Raw genomic sequence first — 12,758 nt, forward strand, 5'->3', positions numbered from 1 at the left:
GAAGGAGGAGGTATGGGGGGGACACGGAGGAGGTATGGGGGGGACACGGAGGAGACGAGGAGGAGGTATGGGGGGGACGAGGAGGAGGTATGGGGGGACACGGAGGAGACAACGAGGAGGAGGTATGGGGGGACACGGAGGAGACAACGAGGAGGTGGTATGGGGCGACACGGAGGAGATGAGGAGGAATTATGGGGGGACATTGAGACGAGAGGGAGGTGTGAGGGGGACACAGACGGGGGGGGGGGTGTGAGAGAGGGACACTGAAGAGACGGGGGGGGGTGTGAGGGGGACACTGAGGAGGTGAGGGAGATGTGAGAGGGACACTGAGGAGACGAGGGGGAGGTGTGAGAAGGACACTGAGGAGACGAGGGGGAGGTGTGAGAAGGACACTGAGGAGACGAGGGGGAGGTGTGAGAAGGACACTGAGGAGACGAGGGGGAGGTGTGAGGGGGACACTGAGGAGACGAGGGGGAGGTGTGAGGGGGACACTGAGGAGACGAGGGGGAGGTGTGAGAAGGACACTGAGGAGACGAGGGGGAGGTGTGAGAAGGACACTGAGGAGACGAGGGGGAGGTGTGAGAAGGACACTGAGGAGACGAGGGGGAGGTGTGAGAAGGACACTGAGGAGACGAGGGGGAGGTGTGAGAGGGACACTGAGGAGACGAGGGGGAGGTGTGAGGGGGACACTGAGGAGACGAGGGGGAGGTGTGAGAAGGACACTGAGGAGACGAGGGGGAGGTGTGAGAAGGACACTGAGGAGACGAGGGGGAGGTGTGAGAAGGACACTGAGGAGACGAGGGGGAGGTGTGAGAAGGACACTGAGGAGACGAGGGGGAGGTGTGAGAAGGACACTGAGGAGACGAGGGGGAGGTGTGAGGGGGACACTGAGGAGACGAGGGGGAGGTGTGAGGGGGACACTGAGGAGACGAGGGGGAGGTGTGAGGGGGACACTGAGGAGACGAGGGGGAGGTGTGAGGGGGACACTGAGGAGACGAGGGGGAGGTGTGAGGGGGACACTGAGGAGACGAGGGGGAGGTGTGAGGGGGACACTGAGGAGACGAGGGGGAGGTGTGAGGGGGACACTGAGGAGACGAGGGGGAGGTGTGAGGGGGACACTGAGGAGACGAGGGGGAGGTGTGAGGGGGACACTGAGGAGACGAGGGGGAGGTGTGAGAAGGACACTGAGGAGACAAGGGGGAGGTGTGAGAAGGACACTGAGGAGACGAGGGGGAGGTGTGAGAAGGACACTGAGGAGACGAGGGAGAGGTGTGGGGGCGAGACTGAGGAGATGGGGGTGGGGGGGGGACACTGAGGAGACGAGGGGGAGGTGTGGGGGGGGACACTGAGGAGACGAGGGGGAGGTGTGGGGATACACTGTGACGTTGGGTGGTGGGTATTGGCTGGTATTTTATAATGGTGTTTCAGCCATAGATGACCGTGTTCCTATCATTCTGCAGTGCCACAGGTTTCACCACTCGTTCTGATATTGGTCCGGCCCGTGATGCCAATGACCCAGTGGACGATCGCCATGCCCCACCAGGAAAAAGGACAGTTGGGGACCAGATGAAGAAAAATCAGGCTGATGATGACGATGAAGATTTGAACGACACCAACTATGATGAGGTACTGAGAGAACTGTGTGGAAGTTGGGACCTGTTCTTCTGTATGGTGATCTAAGCACACAATAGGCTTTACACCAATCGACCATAACATTATGACCACTGACAGGTTAAGTAGATACCATTGATTATCTGGTTACTATGGTATTTGACAGTAGGTGGGTTATATTGGGCAGCAAGTAATCATGTTGTTCCTGAAGTTGATGTGTTGGAAGCAGAAAAAAACGGGCATAGCGGTGTGTTGTGTGGGGCTGTGTAGCCGCAAATCGATCAGGGTGCCCATGCTGACCCGTGTTCACAGCCAAAAGTTCCTACAATATGTTTTTTACAGAGACGCATGCATCGGCTCCTGAGGTGGTGGATTTTAAACCATGAAACGCGTCAAGGTTCTTGATGCACTTTTACCACACCATTATGCGTTTCTATATTTTAGTGTATTTTTGTTATTTTTCATGTATACATTGTTACTGATATACTCATGTTCAGCATGTCATTTTCCCACTGTACCCCATGTGTATCATTTACCTGGGGTTGAGACTGTTTATGTGCTGATGAGCTCTTTCAATAAAATTACCTCTCAGCTGCATTCTTCTCCTTGATTATACGGCATACCCATTGAAACCCACGCATCTCATTTAAAGTCCCAACTCTCCTCTTTTGAATCATGAACAGGGATGGAGGTATCCAGCCTCAATGCAGGAGGTGCCTCATTTAACCACTTCAGCCCTGGAAGGATTTACCCCCTTCCTGACCAGGCTGTTTTTTGCGATTCGGCACTGCGTCGCTTTAACAATTGCGCGGTCGTGTGATGTTGCACCCAAACAAAATTGACGTCTCCCCCCGACAAATAGATCTTTCTTTTGGTGGGAGTTGATCACCTCTGCGGTTTGTATTTTTTGCGCTGTAAAAGAGCGACAATTTTGAAAAAAGAAATTTTTTTTTCTTACTGCTATAATACATATCCAAAAATATATATAACAAAAACATATAAAAAGAAAAACAAATGTATTCATCAGTTTAGGCCGATTTATATTATTCTACATATTTTTGGTAAAAAAAAAAAAAAATCGCAATAGGTGTATATTGCTTGGTTAGTGCAAATGTTATCACGTCTACAAACTATGGGGTAGATTTAGGGACTTTTATTTATTTTTTTAAATTGTTTTTAATGGTAATGGCAGCGATCTGCGATTGTTTTTTCTTTAGTTTGTTTTTTTTTTTTTGCGGGACTGCGACATTGCGGCGGACAAATCTGACCCCAAATGACACTTTTTGGGGACCAGTGACATTATTACATTGATCAGTGCTTTACCAATGTATAAATGTCACTGGCAGGGAAGGGGTTAACACTAGGGGGCGATCAAGGGGTTAACTGTGTTCCCTGTTAAACTGTGTTCTAACTGTAGGGGGGATGGGCTGCCTTGAACACCACGGAGATCGCTGTTCCCGATGACTGGGCACAGCAGATCTCCATCATATCCCCTGTCAGAACGGAGATCTGCCTTGTTTACATAGACACATCCCCGTTCTGCTTCTGTATACCGCGATTGCAAGTCGCCCGCTATATCACATGCACAAACCGACGTACGCCTATGGTAATTTTTGCTATCCTGCCACCTTGCCCCAGTAGAACTGCGGCGGGTGGTCGGGAAGTGGTTAAAGTCCCAACCCTTCCACAACAGTTGGAGGCGGGCTCCTATCTAGCCTACGCGGACCCGGGTCCTCCTCTTCTTGTACTGTGTTCTTCCTAAACTTGTATATCGCATGCTTTATTTGAACTTGTTGTATCTGCCTGAATCTGTCCACTCTCATAACTGTTGATTTTCGCTTTACCACTGTGTGTAAACGTATCCTGTTATTTTATGTTATTTTATCCAGTAAACTAACATTTTGTTTGTTAAAAAAAATACATAGTTGCAAAATTGATGTAAACAGATGAAAAACTGATGTAAACGGAATATGTTTCTTCTTAGCAAAAAACATGACTGAACAGATGATGCTCGTGTGAAAGAGGCCTTTAGGTCCCTTTCACACGGGTGGACTGATCGGGTCCGCCTGTCAGTTTTTTTTAGGCAGAACCGATAAGACCAGCCATTGCCCGCCGACCGCCCATAGAGGAGAGCGGGCTGTGTCCGTGTCTGCTCTGCATAAGCCGAGTGGACACGGACCTGTCATCTGCCTGTATTCGCTGGCGGAGTCCGCCCTTGTGAAAAAGCCGTAACATTGTCGATACCCGTTTTGACATTTTTCTTTCACCCTCGCTCTGCAGTTTAATGGCTATGCTGGCAGTTTGTTCTCCAGCGGCCCATACGAGAAGGATGATGAAGAGGCGGATGCCATCTATGCCGCATTGGACAAAAGAATGGATGAAAGACGGAAAGAGAGAAGGTTTGTAGATGATATAGAACTCCTGTAGTGTTAGAAACCTCATGAAACTGTATGCCAAATGAAACAATAAAGTGTATGAACAGCAAAAAAGGAAACATTTTTTTACGTTTTTTTTTTTTTTTTTTTTTTTTTTTTTTTTTTGATAAAGCTCTATTTACTAGTAGATTTTCAAAGTAACATTTGTTCAAACTTTTTTATTTAACAATCAGGAGTGCTTTATTGAAAAAAAAAACATTTTCAGTACATTTTATGAATTTAACAAATGCTATTTGAAGGTATTTTAAAAATTTCATTTGCTTTTAACTTTTGACTTTGGAATTAATGGACTTTTTTTTTTTGTAGCCAGTGTTAAAAACAAATGTCGCTTTTTATATCGCTAATAATAATTAGAAACTCAAAAAAACATCTTTAAAAGTGGAACTAGATTCTAGTAGTGTTTGGTCAGCTTGAGGCCCCTTTCAGACTGGGGTGGTTTGCAGGCGCTATTGCGCTAAAAATAGCAGCTGCAAACCGACCTGAAAGTGCCGCTGCTTTGTCTCCCTCGGGGCTTTCACATTGGAGCAGTGCGCTGGCAGGACGGTAAAAAAAAGTCCTACTAGCAGCATCTGTAAAGCGGTGATGGAGCGGTGTGTATACCGCTCCTGCCCATTGAAATCCATGGGACACTGCGGCAATACTGTCGGCAAAGCGCCTCTGCAGAGGTGCTTTGCGGTGGTTTTTAACCCCCTTTCTCGGCCGCTAGCGGGGGGGGGTAAAACCGCCCCACTATCGACCGAATACCGACGGTAAAGCGCCGCTAACAATAGCAACGTTTTGCCGCCGCCCCGGTGTGAAAGGGGCCTAAGAGAGACAAAAAAAAAAAATGATTTTTAGCAGGGGAAGGCTAGAACCCCTCAGATTTTTGTTGATGTCCCTGTTGCAGATTTTTCCTTGCTTCCTGTTAAAAAGGTTGTAAAGCCTTCAATGTGATTGTAAAGTCTCGTTTTTTTTCCTTTGTTATACTTACCTGCTCTGTGCAGTGGATTTTCACAGAGGAGCCTGGATCCTCATCTTCTCGGGTACCTCTTCTGTGATCCTGGCCCCTCCCCTCCTGTTAGGTGCCTCCACAGCAAGCAGTTTGCTATGGGGGCACCTGAGCTGAGTCACAGCTCCATGTGTCCATTCAGACACGGAGCCCTGACCCAGCCCCGCCCCCTCTCTCCTCTGATTGGCTTGTGACTTTGACTCCAGTGGGAGCCAATGGCACTGCTTCTGTGTCTCAGCCAATTGAGAAGGAGAATCTCGGACAGCTGAGACATCGCTGGACAGAAAGGGACCTCAGGCAAATGTGAGGGGGGCTGCTGCACACAGAAGGCTTTTTATCCTAATGCATAGAATGCATTACAATAAAAAAAAAACCTTCTGCCTTTTACAACACCTTTTAAGGTTTTTCACCTTAATGCATTCGGTGAAAAACCTTCTGTGCTGTAGACCACACACACACACACTTACTTTTTTCTGACCTGAGCCCTATCCAGCGATGTGCATGAGTGCTCCTGCCACTGTCAATCAAAATCTGTGACACAGGAGCGGGGGGCGGGGCCATGTCCTGCTGTTTGTGTCAATGGACGCAGCAGCGGGACCTGATGAAAAGGAGGAGCCTGGAGCGCCGGCATGGGACCCCAGGAGAAAAGGATGCCAAACCATTGCACAGAGCAAGTAAGTACAGTATAGACATAAATAATAAAGTGGTCAGTTGCGCTTATATTAACCTCATCTGCCCATTAAAATAGTGAAAGGAGAAAATAAAACTACTAAAAAACACCTCCCAATAATCTTAATCTAGACAAAAAGCAAAAGGGTTCCCCTAGGTGGACTTTACTGGCACTTGCAAAAGTAAGGAGTAATAAAGTGTATAGAAAATAAGGAGCAATATAAAAAAGATTTAAATTTTATTCAAAATCACAGGTACATTGAGATAAAAACAAGCAGTAAATGTATGGACTAACATAGTAAAAACTACATAATAGCCATCATAAGCAATTAGGACAAAACAAATGTGATGAAAGAAGCTCTTCTCAGGCCCTACGCGTTTCGGGGTACTTAATATCTGTACAATCCTTCTTCAGGGGCATAATCAGAGAGAGATGTTCATCTAGGCTAATAAAGAGAAAAGTAAAAGAGGCAGAAAAGATAATAAGATAATGGGGAAATCTCAGAGTAGTATGCAAAAAAGGAGGGTATCGGGGTGGTGAATACATCACCTACCTGAGAATGTTTGCTTATTTGCTTGAGAAAAACTTATTATTCTAAAAACAAGAAGAGTCATGGAGGAAGGGTATGGTGTGGCAAGAAGTTAAGTACATATTGTAACTGGTGTAAACCAGAGTATTTAGAAAATGATGAATGCAGGTTGGTGGGCTGCAGTCACCATGCGGGGAATTTTTTGGCAACACTCCCGTCTCGCCCGACCAATGCGCGTACAAACCAGAGCGGCGTGCTGAGGTCACAGGAAGGCGCCCCTAGAAAAATAGAAAATGTAGACAGGACCTTAGGATGGGGTCCAAAAAATAGGTAGATAGACAGTGGTGACTGAGTGTATAGATTAGTGGTATATACAGAATGAGATATATAATAGAAAAATATAATAGAAAAAAAGGGGAAATGGTATCAATATATAATATGTTTATATGCGTTTAATAAGATGCATCAGGACTGGGTCGCAACAAAGAAAAGTCGCATCAAATAAAGCGACAGTGGGAAAGTCCCGTTAATATCATATCCTAATATTAGTATGCAAATGCATGTATGTATAACATTGGGTTTAAAGAAAGGAAAAGAAAATAAAGTAAATGAAAAATAAGAAACAATATGTAATATATAATTGCATGCTCAGCAGGTAAATGCATAAAAACCTGCGTGTTGCAAATGTCCATAATGCATGTATTAAGACCAGTAAAGAGTTAGAAACAGTATCATATTCTATAGGGTTTGGAAAAAGTAATTATATTGAAGCCCAGCTTATGTGAAACTGTTTGTAACAGTCTTGCAGGGACCCAAATAAATACAAAGTCAAAATAGGTGATAAATAGTTGAATGACTCAACAAGGAAGTAAAGAGTAATTGTAAACAGAGTATTAGAATGCAACAAAATGAAAAAAATGACTGAAGCAATCATACCTTGAGAGGAGTGTGATGACAGCCTCACAGCCAAGCGTCCAGAGAGTGTAACGTCTTGGTGTGTAATGAGTGAGGCTGGTTTAAATAACAAGGCTGTCACAATCAGCTGGCGTCAGAGATGAGGCACAGCTGTGTTGTGAGCAGCGTGGACTGGGACGCATAATGCTGACCCCCCGAGGCGAGCGTGCGCGGCGCCGCCCCAACCGCGCGTGCGCAAGCTACACGGCGTTTGGGGCAGCGTCACGCACACCCGCCCCACCGGCACGGAAGTGACACTCCGGCGAGAGCGCATGCTCGCCTGGAGTGTCAACATGGAGGCAGTGGGCGTGTGTGGAAGACGCCCAAGTACCTCGCTAAGCGCCGCCCCAGAGACTCCTGTGGCGGCTTACCGTGCCGGGCCGCCGCTCTAACCAGGCGCGCCACAAGGGGGGGCGGGGAGAGTGTGCTGCAATAAATGGTTTGGGAAAAAGAAACAAAAAGAAACATATATATTAAAAAAGAGAAAGGGTAACTGCTAGCCAGTCACCAAAAACGACTGCTCAAGTATATTCCTCCAAATATGGAAAACATGGAAAAGAAAGAAAAGGGGGATAAGAAGAAAAGGGAAGCAGTGAATAGGAAAAAACAAAAAAGGTTAGATGGATGACCTACATCCAAAAAAGTAATGTATACATTACATATTATTGGGGCAAGGAGAGGGAGGGAGAGAGGGTAATGTGGGGAGAGAACACTGTACAGAAGATTGGGACTTAGAAATTGGTACGTGGAACAATACGCATGATACATTATTATACAGTTAAGGCAGCAAAAAACAACAATGGTCAAGCAATTTCAATACATATGAATGATATGAAAGTACAATTGTATATGACATGTGCAAACCACATAGTAACAGGAGGTGCGTGGCAGACATAAATATATCCTATACATTTCCACTATTGTGGGTGCCAAATATGAATGTATTATTTTTAGTGGGAGCACATAAACGCAACGAATATAACAGAATATACTAAATGGTAACAATTCTTAACATAGGGAAGTAACCAAGCTGGCTGTGTGTTCGAATACATGGTCCCAAGGGGGGGTATCAAATTGAACAATAAAAGTAAATAATGTATAAAGGGGGGGATGGGCGAGTAACATATAACAGATAAATGGGGAGAGGAAAAGGGTGGTAAGGGGAATGGGGGGGGGGGGGGGAGCATGTATAGGATGCACATACAGCTTGGTGTACAAAAAGTCAGAAGCAGCCAGGAGTTACAAACAAACACTACAATGTTGAGAAGACAGAGATACCCTTTTGGAATGGCCATAACCCTATTTTTCCATACCTCCAGAATTGAAGCCCTGAAGGAAGGGCTTGAAACAAACCGCTTCATTAAGGCCTGGAGGTGTGGTGGCCTTAAGTAAATGGATCCATTTAAGTTCTCTCTGGAGTAAAATTTTATTCCAGTCGCCCCCTCTGGGGTTAGGGTGTATACGATCCAAAATTAAAAATTTAATGGAGGGAAATTTTCCTCCATGAACCAAGGAGACATGTCGGCCAAGGGGTAGGTCGGGGTCAGCTGTTTTCATAGATAAAATATGTCTATAAGCTCGTCGCCAAAATTCAAGTTTGGTCTTTCCTATATAGAAACACCCGCAGTTGCACTGGAGTAGGTAAACCACTCCAGTGGTCCTGCAGTTGGCGAAGTGTTTCGGGAAGAAAGGTTTGCCTTTGGGGAGAGTAGGGTTTTTTTGGGTGAGCATGTAGCCACAGTCGTGGCATGAGCCACAGATGAAGGTGCCCTTGTATTTGCAATGGACTGTCGATGATCTAAACTCACTTTTGGTGATTTGGTCACCAATGGAGATAGCTCTTTTGAAAGTAAAGTTGGGTTTTTCCGGGACTAAATGGCCCAGGTTGGGGTCCAAGGCCAGTAGGTGCCAGTATTTCTCGATTATTCTTTTGGTTTGGCGATGTTGCTGATGGTATGTCGTAATGATGCTGAGTGGGTAGGCGTCTTTTTGTTGTTCAGTGCGGTGGAAAAGTGTTTGTCTGGGTTTGTTGTTGGCTTTCTGAAACGCTCTTTTAAGAGATTTATGAGAATAGCCACGAAGTAGCAACCTGTCTCGAAGGGCAGCAGCTTCTGTGAGAAAGTTTTTGTTGTCTGTGCAGTTGCGCTTGATCCTAATGTATTGGGAATAGGGTATGGACTCAATTAAAGGTTTAGGATGGAAACTGGCAGCATGCAATATGGTATTGCCGGCAGTGCTTTTTCTAAATAATTTGGTAGAAAGTTTGCCCTGTCCATCCTTGAAGACTTCAATATCTAGGAAGGTTACATGAGTGTTATCAAAGGACATTGTAAACGTCAGGTTGAAATCATTCTTATTCATCCGAAGTACGAACTGCTCGAGTACATCCGAGGGACCCTCCCATATGACAAAAATGTCGTCTATATATCTATGCCAAGCTTGGATATAGTTGGTATAATGAGTAAGGTTCCCATCAGAGAGGAGGGCTTTCTCCCACTCCCCCAGGTACAGGTTCGCGTACGACGGGGGACAACATGTCCCCATCGCCACTCCCTGCACCTGGAGGTAGTGGGAGCCGAGAAAGGTGAAAACATTATGGGTGAGGATGTACTCGAGCAGCTCGATGATGAATTCATTATAGCTGAGATCAGAGTGCCTATCGCTTTGGAGTATGTGTCTAATTGCTGCTAGACCCAACACATGTGGGATAGAGCTATATAGTGTCTCCACGTCAATAGTGACAAGGAGGGCTTTCTCTGAAATAGACATATGGTTCAAAATTTGTAAAAAATGGCCGGTGTCCTTTACATAGGAAGATAGAGATACCACGAATGGTCTAAGATGTTCATCAATAAGTTTACTGGCATTTTCGCTTATTGAGCCTACACCGGAAATAATAGGTCTGCCGGGCGGGTCTTTGAGATTCTTGTGCACTTTGGGGAGTGCATAAAACGTAGGGGTCTTGGGGAAATTGTTTCTCACAAAAGTCCAAGTAGTCTTACTGATGGTCTGGTTAAGGAAAGCAGAGTCAACCAGCGCGTAAAATTCCTTATTATACTTCTCAACAATGGAGACTGGCATACGGCGGTACCAGTCTGCATTGTTGAGAATTTTCCTACACATCATAATGTACTGATCATTGTCTAACACCACAACATTTCCGCCCTTGTCAGAGGGTTTAATGGTGATGGTGTTGTTGGCCTTTAGGGAGTGTAATGCTTCTAGTTCTTGTGGGTGGAGATTGGAAGGTTCCTGTTGTTTTATTCTAAGCTTCTCCAGGTCGTTATTGACCAGTTTAAGGAAGATTGCTGCGTTAGGACATGTGCTGGGTGGCGGGCAAAGGTCCGATTTTTTCTTTAATCTAGAAGTCCCCGAATGTGGGTGGACATGTGAGTCATCTATTTGTTGAAGGATACGTGGGAGGTCAATCTGATCAATGAGGTCAGATGTGTCGCTCTCCTCTAGTAGTGCAACAAGTTGGTCCAGAGCTCGATTTTCTTGTGGGGTTAAAATGGTTTTCGCATCCTGTTTTTGATATAATTTCCTGAGGATTAGTTTGCGGATAAAGAGTTGGAGATCTTTATAGAGTTCGAATTTGTCCAGTCTATGGTCTGGGCAGAAATTCAATCCCTTTCTCAAGATCGCAATTTCATGGGTGGTGAGAGGGTGAGAAGATAAATTAATGACGCTTAGATCGGTATCTAAGGCTATGTCCGTGTTCGGATGGGTGTCTATAGTGTCAATTGTGTGTAGGTGTTCAAATTCGGTGGGGGTGGCTTGAGACCAGCCAGTACTAGATCTAAAAAAGAAGAGTCATTACGATTAGGTTCATGTGTGTTAGTGGTGTTTTGAGATAAAAGAGACGGGTGTGCCTGTGTAGGGTGATTGGGCATGAGTTCTTTGTTGGTGCTGTCAGAGTGTGTAGGGGGAGGGGGATTGGACTTTTTTTCTGCACTAGGTTTTTTAGACTTTTGATCTGGAGTGGGATCGCCAGAAAGTTGGCGTTTGGTGCCAGCGGAGGTTTTAGCTTTAGGAATAATAAGCGGGGGGATGTGTGATGAGACTTTGTTAGAGGGGGGATTTTGAGGTATATGGGAGTTCCTGGTTATCCTGTTGTTTTGATTCCATTTGTAGGCCTTGCAGGGTCATGTGTCTTGCTCCCTTTCATCCTACGTGGCTCTGTGTAAACTCTGGCTATTGCTAATAGGGTCTACACAGTGCTTCCTGCCCTTGTTATTGTCAGTTGAACAGTGTGTTAGGAAGTGAAGTTCAGTATGTGCAGCTGGGGAGGGGGCATTAAAGTGACTTATTGCTTTGTCTTGCATAGGCAAATTAAGTTTGCTTCAATCCTTTCTTGGTGGGCACCTTAACTTATAAATTTGCACAATGTGTTTTACATTACTGTATAATCTTTTTTATTATTTTTTTTCTGGTTTACAGAGAACAAAGAGAGAAAGAAGAAATTGAAAAATATCGTATGGAAAGACCCAAAATCCAGCAGCAGTTTTCAGATTTAAAGGTAACTTTAAAATGTTATATTGGTACTGAGTAATGTAAAAGCAGGCTTTTTATTGGTTGCCTTGGTGTCCTTTATCAATGCATCATTTGCATATAATTTTTTTCTGTTTAGAGGAAATTAGCTGAAGTGACAGAAGAAGAGTGGCTGAGCATCCCCGAGGTTGGCGACGCCCGGACCAAGCGCCAGCGAAATCCTCGCCATGAGAAACTCACTCCAGTCCCCGACAGTTTCTTTGCTAAACACTTGCAGACGGGGGAGAACCACTCATCTGTTGATCCACGACAGACGGTGAGAAGGTTCACTGTAATTTACCTCTATGATAAAATTGCTGTGGACAGTCAAACCAAAACTGATTGTTTCCAACTTTATGAGAGTGATAGAAATAGAAAAACTCAAATTTAATGCTGAGAACTCTTAGCTTACTTTTTCCAGACCACAGCTATTCTATTCCAGTACCCCCAGCTGGACATTAGTGTAAAGCTAAATCTCTTTTGTTTTTTTCGAACTTAGATTGTAAATAGAGTAATAAAAAAAAAAAAAACATTTCAAATTTTGGCATTGTCATAGTAACAGACGGCGGGACTAAATCTTCCATTGGAGACCATTGTTCTGGGTGCCAAAGCGGATTTTCCCTCACTTTGTGGAGATTTTCTAATGTCCTCTTATGACAAATAATGAACATAAATCTCCCCAATAGAACAAACAAAAAAAAAACTGACAATGGTCTTAATTATTCCCTAGAAAAAGAATGTTATGGGTTTACATGTACTTTATACTTTTATGTTGTGTAAAGTGCAACAAGAACAACCCATGGCAGTCGGCAGCAAAGCCAGGAAGTATGGAGGGAAGACTTCCATGCTGATGTCCCTTAGAAATACCAAAGATCAACAGGTGACTTTGCCTACCATACTCAACCTGTAACTGCTTGAAAAATTTTCTCCCCAGGATGGCTTTCGAGAGAGATGGGCTCCTCCCACCTAGCACAGGAAACACATGATCCACATTATAAAAAGCATACATGGAGACCCAGTCCTCAGTTTGTGTTTCCTCCG

General features: G+C 45.0%; 1 protein-coding gene across 1 annotated transcript in view; it reads left to right on the plus strand.

Annotated features, from left to right (window-relative positions):
• The window catches only part of PRPF6 (pre-mRNA processing factor 6), a 40,140-nt gene that overhangs the window by 3,070 nt on the left and 24,312 nt on the right, over positions 1–12,758 (plus strand). Inside the window, exons 2-5 of the mRNA XM_073607413.1 lie at positions 1,461–1,626; positions 3,892–4,010; positions 11,628–11,706; positions 11,818–11,994. Coding sequence (XP_073463514.1) covers positions 1,461–1,626; positions 3,892–4,010; positions 11,628–11,706; positions 11,818–11,994 — 541 coding nt within the window. The remainder of the gene's footprint in view (positions 1–1,460; positions 1,627–3,891; positions 4,011–11,627; positions 11,707–11,817; positions 11,995–12,758) is intronic.

The sequence above is a fragment of the Aquarana catesbeiana genome, linkage group LG12 (genome assembly GCF_042186555.1).
Source record: "Aquarana catesbeiana isolate 2022-GZ linkage group LG12, ASM4218655v1, whole genome shotgun sequence".
Lineage (NCBI taxonomy): Eukaryota > Metazoa > Chordata > Amphibia > Anura > Ranidae > Aquarana > Aquarana catesbeiana.